The sequence below is a fragment of the Penicillium macrosclerotiorum genome, assembly GCF_028827735.1.
Source record: "Penicillium macrosclerotiorum strain IBT 26536 chromosome Unknown utg000007l_segment0_segment0, whole genome shotgun sequence".
Classification (NCBI taxonomy): domain Eukaryota; kingdom Fungi; phylum Ascomycota; class Eurotiomycetes; order Eurotiales; family Aspergillaceae; genus Penicillium; species Penicillium macrosclerotiorum.
In genome coordinates this window covers 445,942-468,087 of record NW_026643086.1, presented here as the reverse complement: position 1 = coordinate 468,087, position 22,146 = coordinate 445,942, and the positions used below count along the sequence as shown (strand labels likewise).

The 22,146-nt window shown below is 44.7% G+C and overlaps 7 protein-coding genes across 7 annotated transcripts; 4 read left to right on the top strand and 3 right to left on the bottom strand.

The window, feature by feature from the left end:
* Window positions 1-305: 305 nt before the first annotated feature.
* Window positions 306-1,387, bottom strand: N7462_006985 (amidohydrolase family protein; the record flags this gene model as incomplete). Its single annotated transcript, XM_057078703.1, has 2 exons — window positions 306-1,220; window positions 1,277-1,387. The coding sequence occupies 2 exons, from the start codon at window positions 1,385-1,387 to the stop codon at window positions 306-308; spliced, it is 1,026 nt and encodes a 341-aa protein (XP_056931373.1).
* Window positions 1,388-2,295: 908 nt separating this feature from the next.
* Window positions 2,296-3,389, bottom strand: N7462_006984 (ketopantoate reductase family protein; the record flags this gene model as incomplete). The annotated part of the gene is made up of 2 exons (XM_057078702.1): window positions 2,296-3,122; window positions 3,182-3,389. The coding sequence occupies 2 exons, from the start codon at window positions 3,387-3,389 to the stop codon at window positions 2,296-2,298; spliced, it is 1,035 nt and encodes a 344-aa protein (XP_056931372.1).
* Window positions 3,390-4,004: 615 nt separating this feature from the next.
* On the bottom strand, window positions 4,005-5,557 carry N7462_006983 (type III PLP-dependent enzyme; the record flags this gene model as incomplete). The annotated part of the gene is made up of 5 exons (XM_057078701.1): window positions 4,005-4,100; window positions 4,187-4,308; window positions 4,368-4,745; window positions 4,816-5,211; window positions 5,323-5,557. The coding sequence occupies 5 exons, from the start codon at window positions 5,555-5,557 to the stop codon at window positions 4,005-4,007; spliced, it is 1,227 nt and encodes a 408-aa protein (XP_056931371.1).
* Window positions 5,558-6,474: 917 nt separating this feature from the next.
* Window positions 6,475-7,973, top strand: N7462_006982 (uncharacterized protein; the record flags this gene model as incomplete). Its single annotated transcript, XM_057078700.1, has 3 exons — window positions 6,475-6,656; window positions 6,703-6,936; window positions 6,995-7,973. 3 exons carry the CDS (start codon window positions 6,475-6,477, stop codon window positions 7,971-7,973), a joined length of 1,395 nt encoding a protein of 464 aa, XP_056931370.1.
* An 878-nt stretch (window positions 7,974-8,851) lies between these two features.
* On the top strand, window positions 8,852-11,622 carry N7462_006981 (uncharacterized protein; the record flags this gene model as incomplete). The annotated part of the gene is made up of 4 exons (XM_057078699.1): window positions 8,852-9,663; window positions 10,158-10,374; window positions 10,443-10,673; window positions 10,732-11,622. Coding segments are annotated over 4 exons (2,151 nt in total), but the record flags the coding sequence as incomplete, so codon positions are not given.
* Window positions 11,623-13,361: 1,739 nt separating this feature from the next.
* On the top strand, window positions 13,362-14,942 carry N7462_006980 (uncharacterized protein; the record flags this gene model as incomplete). The annotated part of the gene is made up of 4 exons (XM_057078698.1): window positions 13,362-13,467; window positions 13,520-14,536; window positions 14,594-14,767; window positions 14,815-14,942. The coding sequence occupies 4 exons, from the start codon at window positions 13,362-13,364 to the stop codon at window positions 14,940-14,942; spliced, it is 1,425 nt and encodes a 474-aa protein (XP_056931368.1).
* A 2,203-nt stretch (window positions 14,943-17,145) lies between these two features.
* On the top strand, window positions 17,146-18,914 carry N7462_006979 (uncharacterized protein; the record flags this gene model as incomplete). The annotated part of the gene is made up of 4 exons (XM_057078697.1): window positions 17,146-17,180; window positions 17,262-18,447; window positions 18,504-18,608; window positions 18,666-18,914. The coding sequence occupies 4 exons, from the start codon at window positions 17,146-17,148 to the stop codon at window positions 18,912-18,914; spliced, it is 1,575 nt and encodes a 524-aa protein (XP_056931367.1).
* Window positions 18,915-22,146: the final 3,232 nt, after the last annotated feature.

Sequence of the window (22,146 nt, the reverse complement as noted above, 5' to 3'; positions counted from 1 at the left end):
GATAGAAACGCGTAGAATGTTTATACAACATTGCAAGAAAGTTTCCCCCGCATTGTGGCCTTCTCAATACCTGAGTCATGCGGGGGAAGATCCCACCCCCAATAAACTACACTCTCCCCCATAGTAAGCTTTGTGGGATCTATTCTGAGCACCGAGGCGTACGCGGTGCGGGGAATGATCAAGACAATTTAGTCCCCGAAAGTATCTAGCCAGTGTGCGAATAACTCAAGCACTCTTTCAAAAGTGAATATTTTACTGAAAATGAATTCCACTCATTGATTTTATCGGCATATGAAAATCTCTGTTTAAAATTTCTTGGGATAAATATCATTTTGAAATTTTGAAATCAAGTCCTCGGCGTTCGTGATTAGAACTCGCTTTTGTGTTTCAGGTCCAAATTCAACCAGAAGACCCTCATCCATTCTTTGTGCCAATGATTTAGCTAGCGACTCGCGAGTGAAAGGGTAGTCGCTGCCGTATAGCAACCTGGAGGAGTCGACATGTCGGAGGAGCCCATGAATCTGGTCAGGAAATGGTACCCCTGCAAGATCAAAGTAAAATTGACCTTGTAATAACTCTTTGATCTGTTCTCCATTGATTGATTTCCCGTTTTTGAGAAGCAGTGGTGAGAACTCGGCGATCCGTGCTTGAATTGGAGGAAATGTTGCGCCACAATGACATATCAGGAATTTAATATCAGAGCATCGAGTAACTGTCCCCGATGTGATAAGACTTGTGAGGGCTCGAGTTGTGTCGAACATGAACTCTAATAGCGGGCTAGGCATGCCAGCTATAGGGTTCACCTCATCTATGCAGCCATTCTCAGGGTTCTGAATATGACAACTGGTCGGATGGAAAAATATAAGTGCTTTACGCTCATTAAGTTTATCGAAGACTCGGTTGAATCGTGGGTCTCCAGGATAGATGCCATGAGAATTTGTAAGAATTTGAAATCCCACGGCGCCTAAGTGATCAAGGGCATAGTCGATCTCCATCAAGGCTCCTTGAACATCTGGCAATGGAAGAGATGCAAAAAAGAGAAAAGAATTTCTGTATCGTAGACACACGTTCGACATGTACTCGTTTACTGCTCTGGTCAAGTCTCGTGCCTTTTGATCTTCTCCAGGAAACAGATGTGTGCCCGGCGATGACATGCTGAGGATGGATTTTCTGATCCCAATGTTTTTCATCATGATAATGTGGGACTCTGGATCCCATTCCTATGGTTCATTTAGCGAAGTCGGTTTTAATCACACAAAAGTTCTTTCAACCCTACCGGTATCCCTGGCATCCCGTCAGGATGACCCTTGCCTGCAAACTCATTATGAAGACAGACCTCCCGGTAGATGGGAGGAACACAATGAGCATGAACATCGATTCTCTCCATTATGAAGATAAACTGATCCTGGAAGCTGTTGGAAGTTTCAGGGTGTTATGTTGATTTGTCTGGAGCACCCTCAGCGCGGGGATTTAAGTAGGTTCATAGGCCCCACAAGCCAGGAAGTCAACGCATTCAAATCAGATATTGAGCGGTGATTACGTGTGATTTATTGATTGCTCATTTTCTGTCTTGTGAGGATGCTATTAGTGAGACTCATGTTTCAAAAATGCCTTTTATTGCATCTTTGATGCATATGATGACCATTCAAATCGAGTCTCTCGACCTCACCGCATGATCTTGGCGCATGCCGGTTGTCGAAAGACGAATAGAAGCGCTGGCTCCATGGTGATCAAACATCGCACATAATCAAATGCTGATGCCGTAATATACATATTTTTCACCATATTTAACAGAGAGGCAGTATCAATATATACTGGTGCCTTCATCTCTCTGTAGCTTGAAGACATCTTCAATACTTGTCGGCTCCAATCAATTCAAAGCACCTGTCACATCCTAGGCCTGCTTTCCAACGTATAGATCGATTCATAAACGCAAGAAAAAAAAGGGTCAAGCGATATTTCTTTGCATCCAGCGCATTATAATGCACAGGTTTTCAATCAGGCTAGATAAAGTGAGAATTGAAGCTACTCCATAGATTGATCTTCCTTCAAGACAATTTGACTTTTGCCAATTTTGCTTTAAGTGCCTGTCTTCTATCTTGTATCGCCATAAAAGCTTAATAACACAAACCATCCATCATCCCTTCCTTTGTTTGATTGGGGGTCTAGTATGGACTGTTTCCCTACTTTCCAGATCAAAATCTAGTCAGATATTCAAGCAGAGGAAGGAATTTGCGATAGCAGTTGCTCTTTTTAAAATCTCGAGAACGCTTGTTCTATATGTGTAACAAGATGCTAGATAAATGTTGTGGCGGGCAGCTCTGTAGGCTCAGAAATATGGCCCCGGGTAGCTAACTGTCGAGCCTGTATAAGTTTCAAGAAACGGTATGTGTTGTCTAAGATCGGTGTCGAAACACCTTTCGCTCGAGCAACTCTTAATGCATTTCCTAGAATTACCTCGACCTCGACTGGATTCCCTTTGTCAATATCAACCAGCATGCTCGGTCGGAAACATAGCTCAAGGGGAGTGGCCTCAATCATCTCATCCACAATACTTTCACCAAGATCAAAGCCATCTGCTTTCGCAATTGCTGCCATCTCAAGCATACCGGGTCGTAATAAGCTGTATTCACCTCCGAAACGCCTGATGGCAGCGTTATCAAGCTGCGTAATTGCACACATAGGGTTGAAGGTACCATTCCACAATATTTTGCGCCAGCGGTAATGCATAATATTATCCACAGGTTGGGCCTCGACGACCTTACTACCGTTGTATACGGCAACAAAGTCTTTCAGTCTCTGTCGCTCGATATTGTCGTCTAGGCTTGTATTGCGATATGCTCCTATATGAAATCGATCCGGATCATCATGTATAACATGACCGTTGTGCTCATGAGCGCCAATATAGCTCGTACCAGAGAGGACCACATTTGATGGAAATGCTTTAATGATTGGCGGTTCGATATACAACCCATTTTGCATCAAAACGATTGTGGTATGGCCGGGGATCACACTGAGGGCGATTATTTTTGCAATATTGTTAATCTCCGGGATAGTCTTCATTGTGACAACCACATAATCAAATGGGTTAGCATAGTCAGCTTCAGGAACGACATTCACAACTATATTGAGTTATTAATCAACTGGTTCGAGCTGTCAAAGCAATAGAGCTTTCACTTACCATGACTTGGTCTCCAGGCAGAGAGTTTTCCGTGATCCACAGATTCGATTTCAAATCCATCTTTGATCACTTTTTCATAATTTGAGCGAAGGACAGCTGTGACAGAAGCCTTTCCGGATCTTTCAAGAGCAACACAGGCCATTGTCCCCACTCCTCCGGCACCAACTACAAGGACTCGGCGCTTTGAGGGGGCCTCAAGGATTGACATGGTTGCTAGTTTATGAATGCAATTGTAGATTGTTTGACGATTTATCTTTCTCGAATTCAATGTAAATAATCCAGAAATTGCTGCTTTTGGCTTCGGAGTGCCGAAATGAAGAGTGCAAGTTCGAGGTCATAGCCAGGTGGATACTTGGTATATTAGTAATTCGGCGCTTTCTTCCAATCGACTGGAAGCGGTGTTACCAAGGATAGATACCCCGCTGGAACTTCTTGCCGAGATAAGGTACATCTTTTCTAAACAAAATAATGATCCTGCATCCGTATATCTAGGCGGTATGATGATAGTCCAGATTGCGACTGGAGGATTATTTGAAAATTATGGTGGCGTCAATCGTCTGAATGATCCATAGATATAGACAAGTCACCCTCGGCCGAGAAGCGGGTATACAACGGTTATACATTGATAAGCAGCACAATCTGATGGTAAAAAACACTTGGCTTAATACTCTAAAACTGTATTAATTCATCAGCCGACAAATCTATTTAAAAACTCAACGAAAATGTGAAATGACAAAATCTCCAGAATAAGAAACATTAATTCAATTTTCCATTCGTCAATGACATTTCTGCGGGATATGATCACTGGGTGATTAAACGCTTCTCAATTGTCCGGTGTCATCTCACTGTTCACATAGAGAATCTTGCGAGAGCAGTTGAAGCCATTGAACTGTGTCGCAGTTGCCAAGGTATATGCTACCTAATGTCAGCCATCGAATTTAATCAAAAGAAACAACTGGGTCAGCTTTTACCTCCCATGTTTCTGTATATAAGCCAATCCCCAACCTTGACATCCCTATCAAATGAAATGTCTCGTACAACACAGTCGATGCTATCGCATGTAGGTCCCCAGATAGAGTACCGATGGTTCACGGCTAATGGAAGCGTATCACTGGCTTTCCCATTTTCTGGCTTCTTTATTGAGTTTACCAGTGACTTCCCCCCCAATGCTCTCTATTGAACAAACGGGGAGTCATGATTTCCTTTTCCATGATCACATTCATGAAGTTTCCATACACTCCATCATTTTGATAGAGCATGTTCGGAAACCCCGTTAAAGCCGACGTACCGGTTTGACACCGTCGTGCAATAATCTGGGAGACGATAGTATAGGCACTGCGAGCATAGTATCTCCCAGGCTCTGCAATGACCGTCACTTTAGAGGAAAATTCTTTATGAATGGCAGCACGAACAATTGGAGCCATAGAACTGAAGTGTGTATCTTGAAATCCACCACCAATATCAAGAATTGTCGGATTAAATCCTTGGTTCTCAGCGAGGCCAAATACATGGCGAGCATCTTTGATGGCTTGACAGAAGGCTTGTGGATTAGAAGCCCCCGTACCTGAAAAAATGTTCCTATCAATTAGGGAAATTCACATCATGGAAGATAGTTTGAAGAGTTCTATTCTTACCAACGTGAAAGCTAACACCAACAATGCTTAATTGTAGGTCCCATGCCCGCGAAATGAGCGTTTCGGTTATATCCAAGTGAGCACCGAATTTTTCACCGAAACAAATCAAGGCACCATCATCGTTCGCGTGAATGCGCAATAAAAGTGCTGCATCTGGCATATGCAATTTTACCTTTTCTAATTCGTCAATGTTGTCAAAAGTTGTCATCACCACTCCTGCACGACGTGCGAAATTCATAGCGGAAGTAGATTTGCACGGGTTGGCGAAGAGGATTAAAGATGGATCCACGCCGAGACTCAAAACAATACGCATCTCTTCCACAGATGCGCAGTCAAAGCCGGTACCTAGATCAGCGAGGCATTTGAGCAACGTGGGATCCGAATTGCATTTTACCGCTGGCTATGTGTCAGCGTTTTGCTCCCCATTTTGAAGTAGGCGACAAGGAGTCTGTAAAGGTATCTTTTTGGGCTTGAAGAAGATTCAAGATTGAGATAAAACGTATTTACCATAATATGGATGCACTTCAGGTAGAACCTGCCTCCAGGCCCGGTGTTGGCGAGCGACCTGGCCCAAATCGGCGATGAAGAATGAATCGTCGCGCTCGAGGAGGGATTCTTCCTCCAAATATGCGATGTGGCTCTCAATTGCAAGGTCAAGTAGCTTTTCAGGACAAGGAAACAATGTGCTCTGAATTAGTTTATGATTTTCGAGAAGCTCCCCGGGTGGAGGAAGAAGATTCATTTTGTCGAAAAAACTTCCCGTATGAGGCGATTGGAGAGACCTTTGAGAGTCATTCCAAAGTTAAGTAAATAAAGGCCTGCAGAACCACAAGTTTGACAAATCAAAACGGAGTTTCAAGTATTCTAAGGGGCAATAGTACATCATATGTATATGTTGTACCTAGCAACACTGAGTATATTAGGTAACAACCTAGTCAAAGAAATATTAAAAGGAAACTATGGACACAAAATTACTGCAACTATGGATGCAACAAAAGTTGGAAGGGAAAAAAATACAGATATAGTGTATTTTAATTTGGGCCAAAGTATTTTACAATGATGCAGTGTGCAGTATCCTGAACACGTATACGGTATCACGATTAGCAATATTACAGCCTAGTGTGGGATGGTTTATGTACAATGACCCACTTTTAACCCACTATTTTCCAATGCATCGGTAACGTAATTATCAGGCTCAGATCGATCATTTTTTTCGATTGATGATACAGTTCCATTATAGTAACTAACATGGTATATGGCGTTCTTTCTCCACAATTTCCCCGGAGACCTCAGCTCGGCTCAACACTCTTTTTTTTTTTTCTTTTCTTTTTTTTTTCGTGAGGTGAGCCCCATGCGAATGTCCAATTATGACAGCCGAGAGGGATCGGAAGAAGCGAAGAGTATATTATCCCATGTGATTTAATTTGCAGGTCAGCACATTCCATGAATTAAAACAAATTATGATTTTTTACAGGGCGAGCGAAGTATTTACGTAATTAATTGGAAAATCCCATCATGAGACGTACACTTGCTCTGCACTGAAAGATAAATGACACTGAGCCTCGAATTAATTTTGTCTCACGCTTTCCATTCTGTCTAGGCCTTCCTGTGGCAAAAAATCCCCGCCAGATCTGAAAATCATCTTCTCACCTTTTTATCATGGCGTCAGATCCCTACGTGCTGCCAGAGATATTGGCTATTGCAAATATTCACCCCTTCTATGTCTCCAACATCAAGTACCCGCCTGATACAAAGACGGTAAAGGCAGCTATCGAATGTGTCAAACGTGATACTGAGAAAGTCGCTCTCAGCCCCCAGAACTTATTGCGAAAAAAAGATCTGTATGTATTTCTGAAAAACCTTCAAGAAATTATCTGACTAGAGAAGTTATCATGTTATAGATCGACTTGTCAATGATTTGAGCCCCCTAAACACCTATCGTCGAAGCTGCTATACAAGCACAACCGGCGGCGGATCTGGAGGTACCCCGTTGTTCTTTGCCACAGATGTGCATGAAAATCGCCGGCACCGGGCCCATTTTGGCAAGTTTCTTAGGACTACCCGAATTGTGGAAGAAACAGACTGGATCCTAAGTGTACACTTTGTCGGACATCTCTACAGGCAAGTATTAGACAATCGAATCCCCAAAAAATGAAGTTTATCTAACCTAATAACATAGGTCTTTGGATCTCATAGCAGAGATTTGTGAAATGGGTGGAGCTAGTGTTCTGGGTGGTGGCCCCTATATGTCAAAACCCGAGGTTGTCAGCACTTTGATCAATTATCATGTCAATGTGCTTGCCGGGGAAAGTAGCCAAATCATCAATGTTGTCCATTACATATCAACGCTCTCTCGTGAAGAAAGAGATCGGATTCATATCCAAAAGATCATCTACAGCTCGGAAATGATGACTCCTGCACAGAGATCATTCATTCTGGAGATAATGGGTACCGTCAAAATTTACTCCATCTATGGCAGCGCCGAAGCTGGTCCTTGGGCAGTCGGCAATCCAGATATTACGCAGGGTGAAGACCCTGAGTGCTTGCAAGATTTCATTTTTGATACTCGTTCAATGGTAGTCGAGATTCTGGACCCTTCAACTACGGATGCAGGTATTTCTTCAACCTCTGACCCTTGTGCTATGCCAGATGGAGAGCCTGGAATCATTGTTCAGACATCTCTTCATCGTCTTCGAAACCCGCTCGTGCGCTATGTTACTGGGGACCTTGGTTCAATTCATCTCTTGCCAGAAACTGCTCGATCAATGATTTCCGAGGCTGATTGGGAATATCTGCGCGTTCTCCGTCTTTATGGCCGTGATCGTCGCTTCAGCTTTGAGTGGGATGGAATGTATTTCGAATTCGAGAGCCTTGCTGCACTTCTTAGTCGTGAAGAATACGGTGTTTTGCAGTGGCAGGTGATCTTGGACCGGCTGGATTCCTCTCCAAGGTCCACCATTGAAACACGTCTTTTTCGATCATCACACAATTCGTCTTTGATGTCCGAGGAAAGTCTTTCAGAGCGCATCATGACTTTCTTCAATGCCTATTCAGGTAACGCCAACCGCCTCTCTGTGACCTTTCTGGATGACAGAAATAAATTTGTGCGCAGTGGAACTGGGGATAAAATCATTAAGTTTGTGGATAGATTCAACTGATCAGCTCATGAGTGGCTCTGGAGCTCTTCAAGTCGAACATATTTAGTGCCAGTGAAGATCGCAAGAAATCTATCGCTCGTTATCCTTTGTAAAACACCAGCCTCGGATCAAATTGTAAGAGCCCTTTGCAGGGATTAACGACCGGGATATTGTAAGAAGATTGCTAATTAGCCATGCAACGTAGTATCGGACAAGTGGCATGGCTTTCGAAATTATGAGGTGTTACAAGGCGAAAATCCTGCACTGATTTGCGTATAGGTTACCAAAAAGCTGGAAAGTATCCTAAAGATCGTTAGATTACTGCTCATTACGGTTATGTATTTATGATGCAGCACCTTGAATAAAATATGAGTCGATATACCAAATGACAAGGGGTGATAATCCTTATGTAAGATAGCTTTGGTAATGTGCATTTATATATGCAGGAGTAATTTACTCCTTGACTAGCGAACCCGAAAGATATTATCTAGCAAGATCCAGCCTAGTGTATGCTTTCTCCCCACTAAACTATTTATTAAATACATATGAATGACACATCGGAATTATTAGAGCTGTGGAATTTCCAGCTAGAGACCCATAGCGGGGATCTGACATTGGCGGTATAGTAAGATCTTGCAGTGGCTGCACTTCTGTTATAGTAAATGACCCGCCAAAGAACACAGCCCGCTCATGTTAAAAATTGACTGTTACCTTCTGTAGGGCAATCAACTTTCTTCTATCGTGGCCAGTATCCGTGCAAGATGCAGCATCTGTTTCAAGGTCTCCGAACAACTGCATTAAAGGCGAGAAGCCATTATTCGTCCTCAACCTGTAAGAGTTATTTTTCTTATGCTTCATCGTTGGATTTCTGGTTGTCCAAAATATGCTAATAGTGAGAACGGTCCTCAGGTATATCAAGTCCCATTCCTTTCATCGATGTAGCCAATCCAACGCTGGCCCGTGATAGGTCTCATTTGAGAGCTGTCCACGAGAGTCTCGAAGCCAAAGGGGTCCTAAAACTGCAACTGGGCTTTGCCGACGATGACAGCCTCTATTTGCGGGATCTCATCTTGAATCTTCATCAAAATCACCATCATGGACTTCCAATAACCCATAGTGCTGAGCGTGGCTGGTTTTGGGACGTGCGGCCTTCGAAAACTTTCCAAAGCAATAATCACCAAGCCCGATCAGAGACAATGCACCGGTTTGACTGGCACACCGACTGCAGCTACGAAGAGAACCCGCCGCAATATTTTGCGCTCCAGGTTATCCAACCAGATCGCAGTGGCGGTGGGACGCTCTCAGTGCTGAATGCTGACCGGCTGCTTGGACTACTGTCCCCTTTTGCGCGAAATTGCCTCTCCAGCCCAAACTATCAAATCCACGTTCCTCCCGAGTTTATAAAGAACCCTGAAGAGAGTTCAATTATTGGAAGCTTGCTAGCAGCAAAATCAAGTTCTCAAACTGGTAGTAAATTGCGTTTTCGGGAGGATATCACAGTTCCACTGACCGGAGATGCGTCTCGAGCCTTGGACGAACTGAAGTCTACTCTGTTCAGTGAAGAGGCCCAAGAACAGGTTCTTCATTTGACTTCCGAGACACTACATCGTGGCTCGATTATTATGATGGATAACAGACGGTGGCTGCATGCGCGAAATGAGATTCGAGACCCTAATCGCCATCTTCGGAGAGTCCGGTGGAATGCGACACGGTTTAGATGAGACGTCCCAAGACAGAGAGAAATCATTCATTCTCTACATTAGTTTTTTTTTTTTTTCCTATACTTCTTTTTAAAGGATTGCATGTCTCCGTAAATACAGTAGTTGCTTTCTGATGAGACACGAATAATACCGTCCAGCACCAAGATGCAATCCGGCCCACATTGGCTGAGGGTCTCCACATTGGCGTCTCTTGGTATCGGTGTACCCGTGTATCTCGCTTGGTACTTTACGAGTTGTAAACCAGCGATGCCTATAACTTTACTCAACTGAGTCTTTACAAATAATCCCGGAGCGACTTGAACAGGGTTCATTACCTTTCTATTCACAATTATCTTCCATACAAGAGCAACCTCAAAATGCGAGCCCCCCAACTGGATCGCCTTCATCAGATTAGTCTTTCAGATGATGGAGACTATTCACTTAATCCCTCTGAAAGATTTGACGTCGAGACTAGTGTCAAATCTCATGAGCGGTATTTCTTGAGCCTGAAGAAGTGGAACTCTTCTTGGCCGGCTGGCGCCTTGGATTCAATTTCCCCCCATCCTGTGCTGGTCACCGGCCGTCACCAACAGCTGCTAAGCGAGTTGAGCCAGGCCCTTGATTTAGCACTTCAAGACATCATTGACCGATGGTTCACCGATGAACAGGCCCGATTTCCTCAACGTATGCCATTAGAACCAGAAGAGGAAGAATTATTACGCGTGAGTCAGGCATTCTCCTATCCTGCGTATCTAAGATGGAAGTACACTAACTGTTTGTTTTATGTAAGTGGATAAATGGCAATCAACACCTATATCGTTCCTTTGGTGAACGAAAGGGGTCTTGGAGGCCGGACTTCCTAGTGGAACAAGATGAAACCGGTGCAGAGAACTTTCGAATCTGTGAAATTAACGCCAGGTTTTGCTGGAATGGCTTTATGTTTGTTGCGCTTGGCCAGAAAGCACTTTCGACATTCGATGTTGAACAACGAGAGATGGTGCACGCAACAAATGCTGACGCGGTTAGTAAGATATTGAGGACCTTTAGCCGGTATTTGTACAAGAAGCTAAAATTCATAGGTCTTGAACGGGTTGCTGGGACTCTTTGATACAAATTTGCCTTTGCATCTAGTCAAAGGGGTAGAACACGGAATTGATATCCACATGTTCATCGAGTTTGCCAAGGAAAGACTTGGTCTGGAACTACGACTCATAGATCCGAATGATCTCCGTCTCGTTCCGGATCCCGCTGGGTTAAACGGATATAAACTTTGTTGTCTTGCTCAAACTGAGGGCGTTGACAGCTTTTTGAACGAGTCTGGAGAACTTGTTGAAGACGTTCATCAGCTTTGCCTTGAGCTTCACCAGCGGGAGTTCCGTATTCTGGAGCCAGAGATGCAACGGCAAGTCAGTCTGCGATGCTTCAACGATATACGGACCATTTTACTTGCACATGACAAGAGAATGCTTGGTATTATTCGTGAAGAGCTCGAATCTTTGACATCACGAGGGGTCATTTCTATTGATCAGGCACGTCGCCTAGATCAAGGCATAACACCTACAATTTTGCCAGGCTCCACAAAGCTTGCTGCCTTTTTGAAAAGTTGTCAAGTTTCAGGAACTCTAAAAGACGACTATATCCTGAAGCCCATAAGAGGAGGTAAGGGCAGCGGAATCTTGTTCGGCGACGAACTCAGCAACTCCGACTGGCTGGCTACACTTGAACTCATGCGATCTACGAAAACAAACCAAAAGGACGCCACGTATGTTGTACAGCGCAAAATTTGTCAGCGATATTATGATGTCTTTTTGGGCCCAGAAGCTACTCCAGGTCGTTGCCATATGGTTGGAACATTCCATGTCATTGGTGGAGAATTCATGGGACTTGGAATCTGGAGATGTGGCCCGGACAGGTTGTGTGCTATATCCACCGGGGCGTATTGGATGGTTTCAGTAATGAGGCAACCGTAAGTATATTTTTGTATTTTCATCTTCAGTACAGGTTTGATAGACCCTTGTGGGTGGAACTTTTCTTACATATTTCGGCTGGATCTGTGGGCTTCATTGACTGTCAAAATGCTAAAAATTCAATATTAAACTATTTTATGATAGCAAAAAAAAAGAATGGAATCAACCCATCTATTCAGACATATGCCAATGCCAAAAAGGAGAAGCAGTAGCTCTGGGGTCCTAGGGTCCTAGGGTCCTAGGGTCATGTGATAGCGGCCATAGCCTTGTATTTTGAGATCCTCTTCTCATCAATCCTCACATCTTTGTTTTGAATTCTGTCACGTCGGACCTTGGGGTGGGGGAGAAAATGTCAAAGTCAACAAAGCAACGAATGTGCCACGATGTGTGTGTAACTGCCCCAGTGCCCTGAAAGTATACTTTCAAACGAGGACCTAAATCTTATTCTAACTTTTTTCGGGAGGGTTACACCTACATTTCACGTGAAGAATCGGCCAAGTCAAGTAACATGCGGAAATTACCACGCATATGGCAGCTGAAAGAGACCCTGTAAAATCTCGTCTGCTTGTTATTGTGGCGACATCTCCTCACACCGCTTCTTTAGCTGGGCGAGAGGACATTTCCGGGCACGAGTTTTCTCCGAGATATCCAGGCAACCGAGGTAAGCACTAGAATCTGTCAATAAGAGGATGTCTCGTCGATCCGGGACGGGATCAGGGAGCCACAAAAGCACGTCACCGACTACTGCAGACTCCTGCAGAAGATGTCTCAAGGTGTCAGCACAGGTGGGCCGGCGAGAGCTATCACAATCTTTTTTCCCTGTGCTAGTGCCCGCAACCATGTGGGGTTTCAAGTTGTCAAGATCGGAATTGTTAGCGAATCATGAGTGGAACATTGTCCTACAGTAGGTTGACCTTGGTCCGCGCTAACTTTCAGCTGTCAGCCACCTTGCCCCGCTAAAAGACTCGATTGAACCGAACCATGCTCGGCTGGATGCAGGCCGAGAGGTAGATCGGGTCCACCAGCATGCCCCGGCGAACAACCAGAAGAGGGATGAATTTTCTGAAAAAAAAAAAACTACAGATCATGTTGCCAATTTAATTCGGTACCGAAAGACAGAGAAGCATCATGAAGTAACATTTGTTAGCCTCCTGCGACAGAGATCGATCCATCCATCCCAGACGAATTATCGTCGCCGATTTACAAACCTTGTCCATAAATCAACTCCCTGAGCTTCAGACAATCGATATTCATCATCCTCGTAGGGAACTTTTTAAGAATATTTGAGTTTACTGTATTTGAAATAGTAGATCTCGAACCTCTGGAGCCCTCGTGCAGCATGGAGATCTCGTTTTGCTTTGCGGATACTCCCGCCACGGAAGAGCTCCTTAGCGCATCAGGAATTTTGGATCTTTACGTAAATCATTTTTTTGTTTCATGCAGCATGGGCGACCCCGCATGAAGTTCATGCAAGATCGCTAGAGTTCTACTAGTTTCCACTCACAAGGGGCCAGGGTCATGTCTCAATAATTGAAACTAGCAGCTAGTATTTCTGGTCATAGATTACCAGTCTGTCCTCGTACTCCATGCGCACTTATTTTTTCCAATCCCTAATGACGACTTCCTTCTTACATGCCGGTGAGTGAGCGGGTCGGCCTTTTGGATACCCAGATTCTCAACCAAGAATTCGGCTTGTGGGAGACTTGATGAGCAAGAAACCCATTCTAAGACCATCTGTACCTATGGGCGCCTCTAATACGGAGCAGAGAGAGACTTTAGAGCGGGGCATGAAATGGCGCTCTTCGAAATGGTTCACCATCTCCATCATCATTATTGCCTTATTTAGTGGTCAGTTCTCTCTCCAACTTATTGGTATGAACCACTAATCAACATTGACTAGAGACATTTATGTACGGATTTATTGTTCCTATCTTGGGATACATGATCAAAAATCGTCTAAATATCAATCCATCTCGTACTCAGGAACTTACTTCCGCTGTTCTCGCCTTCCATGGAGCCATCTCTGTTGTCTCAGGACCCGTTATTGGACATTTTGCGGATAAAATAAAAAGCCACAAGATGCCAATCCTATGCTCAATGATCGGGTGCATCGCTGGCACTTTGATGGTAGCCAGCGCGCATTCTATCGTTGTACTCTTTATCGGCCGATTTCTACAGGGCATAGCCGAGTCTACAGTATGGATTGTCGGCTTAACAACAGTGACAGAAGTCGTCGATGAAAATCAATTGGGTGCAGTGATGGGCATCATGGCGTCCTTCATAAACACGGGGATGCTAACCGGGCCGATAGCGTCGGGGTTCTTGTTAGAACATACAGGGTACTGGCAAATGTGGTCTATACCACTTGCGGTCCTAACTCTGGACATTATCGCACGTCTAATTATGGTCGATCCTCCACCTAAGCAATCTTGCGAGCCTGAAGCTATTGGAGAGGCTACAGGCCTGCTGTCTGATCGGGAAGATCCTTCGACAATGCCCCTACGGAACTTCTGGAAGGTAATGCTCTGTGATGGCCGAGTGCTTACGCTCCTTCTAGTGGGCATTACGAGTACAACTGTGAGCACAAGCTTTCACGCCACACTGCCTCTCCATGTAAAAGAGACGTTTGAGTGGGGTCCTAGCATGGCTGGACTGCTCTTTTCGTGTCTCATATTTCCGACGCTTTTTGTCGGTCCTCTTGCTGGCTGGGTCCGTGACGCTGTTGGGGCGAAATTCCCTGCCGCCATCTCGTTAGCTCTACAGGCAGGATTCTTGGGGCTAGTTGGAGTTGCTGGAAATAAGCACTTTCCGTGGGCTAGCAGACAAGAAGTTGGTCGGGCACTTTACATCATGTCTCTTCTTGCTATTGGGGCATTGAGGCCATTCATGTCGACCATTGGACCAGCCGAGCTTTCCAGTGAGTCTTCACTATTATATCGCACCATAATGAAGTGACACTAATGGAAGTATGCAGCTATCGTCAAGGAGTATCAAGCCAGAACTCCCGGCATTTTTGGTCCTCAAGGTGGCCTTTCTCGCGTTTTTTCCATGATAGAAGTTTCCGCCTCACTCGGGATGATGATCGGTCCGATAATTGGGGGTTTTCTCAAGGAAACAATTGGGTATACCTATATGAGTTGTGCTTTTGGTAAGTCAACCTTTTTTTCCAGTACTATAAATTGCTAACTTCACTAGGCCTTCTTCATATCATTCTAGCCGTCCTTGTATTAAATTATTTGGAATCTAAGCCTGCAGTTCAAGATACCCCTGGTAAAGCAGCCCAGGAGGCGGAAATGAACTCTTCAGGATCTACAGAGGTGTGATGGTGATTTGACTTGCCACTAGGCTCCATGAATAGTCAGAGATTGTCATCGCCGTGCAAATCTGATAGAAAAATAATATTGTATCATTACTATCTTTTTGGGTACAAGTCAGCTTTAGTGGCAAATAACGTGTTTAAACAAGACACGAAAGTGTCTCACTAGTACTGTAACAGTTTGACGGCAGTTTAGTTTTTTTTGTCCAGGGGAACAGTACCAGACCCTCTAGGACGTGGCGTTTTTGAAGTGATGTAAATGGTTTTATTCGAATTTCTATTCCTTTTCCTGCCCATTTCTCGGTTACTGAAGATATTGATCCTGAAAGAATTCAGGTGTCGCCTCTATACTTCATCCAGGTTCCTAATTATGTCAAGCGAGGCAAAATTATTGAAGTCTGGAATTTGTATTGTGCCTTGAGTTGAGTTTTACAACCTAGAAACTAGACATCTGATGACAGGAATCATTCTTTATAATAGTGGGCGAATGCGTGATTTCACATCAAGGAGACGAAGCCTGATCTGTGGGATGCTTTGGCAGATAAAAATCATCCTTTGAACATTGCACAGTCAGCTTTGGTTGAATATGACATGCCCTCCAACCTTTCTTTCACCAGTCTCAGCGATCCAGCACCCTGAGAAAATTTCAGGTTGCTGTGACTGAGACAGCTACTGCCGGGTTTGAATCCACGATTGCGTCTGCGATTTCTCATCCCTGAGCTGGAGCAAGTCAAGGTGATCCATGAAGCTTCAATCCCTTCAACTGTTTTGAACGGCCTCCCATTGGAGGCTGGGCTATCGTGGTTGGGGCGTTCGGCAGTATTTGTCAGGAAAGCTCATGATATGTGAGGATCGCCTATTTTGACGAAAGTTCAAGATTCGACGATTTCGCAAAGTACCCAGCCACCAATGATTTTCTGCGCTAGTCTTGAATATCGGCCTAAACAAGTACCAGTGAAATCTAGCAGAGAAACTTAACGAGGCTATAAGACATACCGCGCAAAATTAAGGTCTCTCTGCACTGGTCGTTCCCCTGTGATCATCAAGAAACACCTGTTCTCGAGCATTGCAGCTGACATTTTTATGACTTTATGCGTTGCGCCGGGGATTAATCATGTTTATTCATCTGGCCGGAAGAGATGAGAAAATGTTAGCACTTGGCATCGTAAGTTGTATTCTTGTCCTACGCAAAACAGGTCTTTGACCAATTTCATAGACAAATCATACCAGCTACAAATCTCGATATACTTATTGTGTTTTTGAATTGCTGGTTGGGCTTGGGAGATGAGCCCATTGTAGGGAACGACGGGTACTCCAAAAATGATCGACACAGGCGGTCTTTTCATATGATTTCAGAGATGAATCGCCCCTTCCGTGGCAGAGCGACCAGTAAGGCCTGACGTACTACAATCTCTCTTCTAAGGACTCCAATTTTGATACCCCTTTTATGAATCATGGGAGAACTTCTAAATGATCTAGGCGTAGTATGGCAAGAAAGTTCGTTTTTCTGGAAATTTTTACCAAGTCAAACGTAACTTTTACTAATTATCATTCTCCAGAATTCGTCTATAATTCATGGCTTCTGCTATGGTGTAGTCTTGAATGACGAAGAACTTGGACGGTCTCTCTGAGAGATGACAGGCGCCTCGGGGAGGCCCGAACGGAAACAAGGATGAGAATATTTGATCTCTTTCCCCCTTATCACATTCTTCATGTCACAAAATTCCAATGAATAAACTATTTAAGGGCCTCGGCAGATAGACCAGGCAGCAGCAGAAGCCGTTTCTTGGAGGTGACAAGCCTTTTTATTGCCTTCTCTGCGGAATAAAGTCCGCCTGGTTCAACTCGCAACTGATCCCCAACCAGTGTTTGCCGGCGAGATAAGCGGGGGTGGAGTCTGTGTTCTGGCACACCACGCCAAGCCGGCCTCTTTTACGCACTGTGATTCGATCAATCGGTATCAACCTCTCCGGGATATCCCCACACTTGTTTTCGCGACTCGAGGGCAAAGATAACACCCCCTCCCCCAAGTGTATCCCCGCATGCTTCAGGTTGAACCTTGTGCGGGTTCGACTTAAAAGTCACTACTGGCCTCGTGGAAAGGACAATATTCATGTCAGTCTTCTCTTCCGGGACTTACTCTATTGCAGATTGAATCGAAATATCTCTCACAACTCCCCAATTTCCATCAGGCATGGTAAACGAGCAAGATGATCATGATGAGAGCTTCTGGGCACCGGGAACGGTGGCCTTAGAGGATAGTATGATTATGCCTGTTTAAGTCTCAAACGTATAGGGCTTCATCTAACCACTCTTTAGTTCATAGAGCCCGAGACCAAATTGTGCTGTTTCCTACGCCATCTGCCGATCCGAATGACCCCCTCAATTGGTCTAAAGCTCGCAAGATTCTGAACTACACGTTGGTCAGTTTCTTCGTTCTCTGGACTTTTGTTCAGCTTGATATCGGCTTCACAGCTTGGGGGCCCTTGGAAACAGAGCTTGGATTTTCGGTAGACATACTTAATGCAGGCTCTGCTGTTAACTACGGCGGCCTGGCAATTGGATGCTTCTTTTTCATCCCCTTAGTCCACAAGTACGGCCGCCGACCAATCTATTTGTTCAGTACGGCTCTGCAACTCGCTTCGTGTATATGGCAAGCGCAAACATATACTGTGGGTAGTTTCATCGGCGCCAATCTAATCTCGGGACTTGGGGGCGCCATCAGTGAAGTCGTGGCTCAAGTCACTGTAGCGGACCTGTTTTTCGTGCATCAACATGCCACTATGAACGAATGGTTTGTCATTTTCCAGTCAGCAGGTGCTTTCCTGGGCCCTGTGGCATCGGGATATATCGTGGATTCTCAAGGATGGCGCTGGATGTGGTGGTGGTGTGTCATTTTCTTCGCCGTGACTCTTGTTTGCGTCATTTTCCTTTTCGAGGAATCCAAATATGTCCCCGTTCTTGATGGACAAAGCATCCCTCCTCTGTCAGGTAGCGATTCCGTCGTGCCTGGCGATGGGACAAAAAATAAAATCTCAGCGGATGACCCTACTGCTGAGCGGTTGACGATTCCAGTTGCCATCAACATCGATATCAAACCTAAAACCTATTCGGAACGGATGACTCTTATGACAGTCACGAACGAGTCTCTTTTGCCTCACTTCTGGCAGCCCATCTTGACCCTTCTGACGTTCCCGGCAGTGACATATGCTGCTATCACATACGGTTCTACCCTCGCTTGGTTTGCGATCATGACTTCTCTTCAAGCAACTTACATGTTGCTGCCGCCATACAATTTTGATGCTATTGGAATCGGTCTCATGAATCTGGCTCCCTTTGTGGGTGCTGTTCTTGGCTTCCCTTTCGGTGGTTTTTTAAGTGACAAGTCGATCCTATGGCTGTCTAAAAAGAATGGCGGCATCTACGAACCAGAAATGCGACTATGGCTAGCTTTACCGGCCGCTGTTCTGGGTCCTGCATCAATCCTGATGTTTGGGCTTGGACTTGCCTATGTATGTTTCATACCGAAGTCCCCTCTTCTAACCACAAGCAAACTAATACATTCTAGGGGGTGAACTGGTCGTGCCTTGCTGTTGGTTTTGGAGTCTTTGGCTTCGTCTTATCTTCCATTAGCGGTATATCTCTATCATATTTGATGGATTGCTATCAGGATGTAAGGTTCATTTGCCAGTTGTTCCTCAGAGCGTGTCCTAATCCATTTTGAAACCAGATAATTGGCGATGCTTTGGTCGGCGTGATCTTTATGCGAAATATCGTTTCCGTCATTGTCCTTTTCGTTCTCACGCCATGGGTTAACGGTATGGGTATGCAGAATCTTCATATTCTTTGTGCGGTTATCGCTTTTGTTCTTTACTTGATCCCAGTGCCCCTACTAGTGTGGGGGAAGAAGGCAAGAGTTGCAACTGCAGCAAGCTACAAGAAGATGGCAGCAAACCAGATCGGCCGCCGTACTGTTTAGGCTTGCTTCTGGAATGCAACCCCTGTTTATCAACTTGGAGTCAATGTATTTCCGTTCTGTGCACATAATCCGGGATCTCAAACCAATAAATTTTGCTCCCGTCATCCCTTAATTTCCAAATTGAGTCCAAAGTAGTCTGAAACCTCACGCGCGACTGTTTCGAAAACATTATAATATGATTGCTCTGTTCAACAATTTGTCGTCTTTCTTCCCTCTCCTTGATCTCGCAGCAGGCAATTAGATACGCAAGTGATATACATGGCAAGGATCGATGGGTGATATGGAGCACCATTTCAAATTCAGCAATCATAGTTTTGGACAATATCAAAGCCTCCTCGTCATGCTTTCCGAAGGGATGACGCAAGCGATGGATTATGATTAAAGCGGCCAGTCGGAGTATCTTGGCTTGGGAAAGCATTGCAACTACCTCAGCCTGCGTGAATCGTTGTAAGAAGTCAGATGGCGGTAACGGTTGCCACCCGTCTACACCTGTGTGTATTTCGGTTATCTTTTTTTCGATATCGTCGGAGCTCCTTGGTGTTCGTAAATTATGTCGCAGAGAGTTGCTCAGTTGGCAAATGTCGTAAAAATGACTTATCATGGGCGAGCTTAGTCCTAGGTAGCGATCAACAACACGGTCCCTTTTGTTGGTTTCGATTTTGATTGTTGGGAGCTCCGATAGTAAGAGACATTCAAATGTCTCTGTACAAATTAGACACATTAACATGTCCATCGTTGACGGGTCTAAGGCTGATAGGTCCGGGCACTGCGATTTGATCAGGCTTAGAGTATAATGTGATATTAGAAAGGGCTGGCCATCAGCAACATGCATCGCAAAAGTCACCATTGCCACGCCCAGGATGACCGCTGTGACCAAGTCCTGTTCGCTGGAAATTGTAAATGATCGCAGAGATGAAATTGCCAAAGCAGCTCGTCTATGGCCAATTTCTACTCCGGTTTTGGTGAACTCCGGATATAAGTCACCAAACAAAACAGCCGCGCAGGCCACGGTGGCGTTTTTTAGAACAGGGAAGGGCTGAATGAGGGTTTGAAGGAAAGAAGAATGATGGGAATCACGAAAACTCGGCCCTACGAGGAACTTGTCCAGAGGTGATGAGTCTATTATATCCTTCATTAGATTCAAAAAATGTCTTTCCCAATCATCCAGCTCGGAAAGTATTGCTGGGTTGCAAGTTATTCCCGGATAATTGGGGAGCTTGGGAGAAATTGTGGTATATGACTGGGGACTTGGCGAGTTATTGGATCCGACTGGAAGACTGCTTGAAGGTGGAAGGTTATATGAAACCTTTTTTGAGACTTGTGACTTTCTTCCAATCCTCGCCAGGCTTCTGGTTGTCCGACAAATCTGATTGAGTCGAGAGCACCTCTCGCAGGAGGTCGAACTATTAAATCGTCGACATTTCTCCTTCAACAAGTGGCACTGATCACAGGCTCTTTTCACTGGGTTTCTGGCCGGCATCACGCAATATATCCAGACGGAGAAAAATCAGGAAGTTCTGTTCTGGCGCAGGGGGGGCATCGGAATCATTCTAGTCTCTATTGGGCGGTGCTTCAAATCTTCGGTCAATCTGTCAGTTCTCTCGGTCGGGGATATAGTCACTTTACCTAAAGAGTTGTTTTGCGATATCGTTGGTAAAGACCAGATTGGACAGCCCAAATTCCTTCATAATCAAGTGTGAAAGCTACGGTTTACAACACTGCTTCTGGGAAGGGAGGGGGTTCTAATTGGGTTGTCACAGGCCGAGGGTCAAAGAGGGAACCAGGGCTGATAAGGTCGGCAGGACTTGACTTTTTCGTTCAAGCGCTCCCACCCGCTAAAGGGGAATTAGACTCCAGGTAGGACACGCAACGCTTTTGCGGGGGAGCTAGACGTAAATTATGCGAAATCTGTGGCCCCAGCAGTCTTTCCCCAGAGTATCTTATTCATTCTAGACCTCGGGTAGAAGAAGCTTCCCCTAACTAGCGCCCAGACAGGGTGGCTCTTAGCGATTCCCTGCGGGATCGTTACCTGTTCCAACAAATAAACCGATACATTATTTTGACTGCAAGACTTTGAAACAAGACATCTGCTATTATGTGCCTTTGCCATAGCAGACCCAAAATCGATTTCTTTTCTTCTGAAGAAATCACACCTGTCTATCTCGGCACCATCAGAAGTTTTTACGAGTTGGTAATCGCTCTAATGAGGATAAATCGTAAATGCAATCCTTCTTTTTGATCGCGGATATTCGCTAGGAGGGCATCAAAACAGAATGGATAGCGATGACAATCTGTCTCAAATGGTATCAACGTGTCAGCATCTTCTATTTGGAACACTGTGTCGGCATTGTCTTAGGTCAATACATACACGAAACTCGCAATTTCATACTAGCTTGCAGGTTCATACATTCGAGTGGACACTCAGGTGACAGTATTAGTCTTATGGAACCTAATAATACCTCCTGACTGCAATCGCTAGCTCTTCTAGCTCAAGGAAAATGTAGATGATATATCCAGAGGGCTCTGCACCCCTTTTCAAGGGACCGAGCGTAAAAATTAGGTAGCAAGGTCTTATCTTCAAAAATCAACGTTTCTATGGTGCTAGAAACCAATAGTATCGATCGAATTGTCTTTGAAGAGATGACTTTGGATGATTGGTTTTTCAAGCAAAATAGCTCTTATTCCCAGAAGGGAAAGAAAATGACATCGGGAACGATCTCTGTGGAACATGACAAGCCAGACTCTAGATCGCGGGGAAATATTTCGTCACCACCAAACATATAGGTGAATTAAGTCTATGATGGGTACATCATAATGTTTATGAAATTCATATCCAGTGGTTGATCTACTAAGATTATCAGCCATCTTCAATGTACAAGAGAAGAATTTTTTCTTGTGTTTTTCTCCAAGGATCTGATTTGCGTTTAAACGTTTGCTTCACTGACTACATGAATCTCCTAGATCATCTTCAAGTACCGGGGTCTCGTGCTGTACGAATGGCCAGCCACTTTTGTTTGCTGCAGCGGTGAACCTCTTATCCACACTTGACCAAATGCTCTGCCAAACGGAATTATCACGTTGATCAACGTGATAAATTTGAGCATAGTGTTTGAAACCTCGTATCGGCCTTTGCGTTCAATCGTACTGTAGAAAAACAAGGCATTGCTGTCTATCACGGTCCTAAAGCGCCCTTGAACCTTGAGCAACCCGAACAGGACCATTCCCTCGGGGT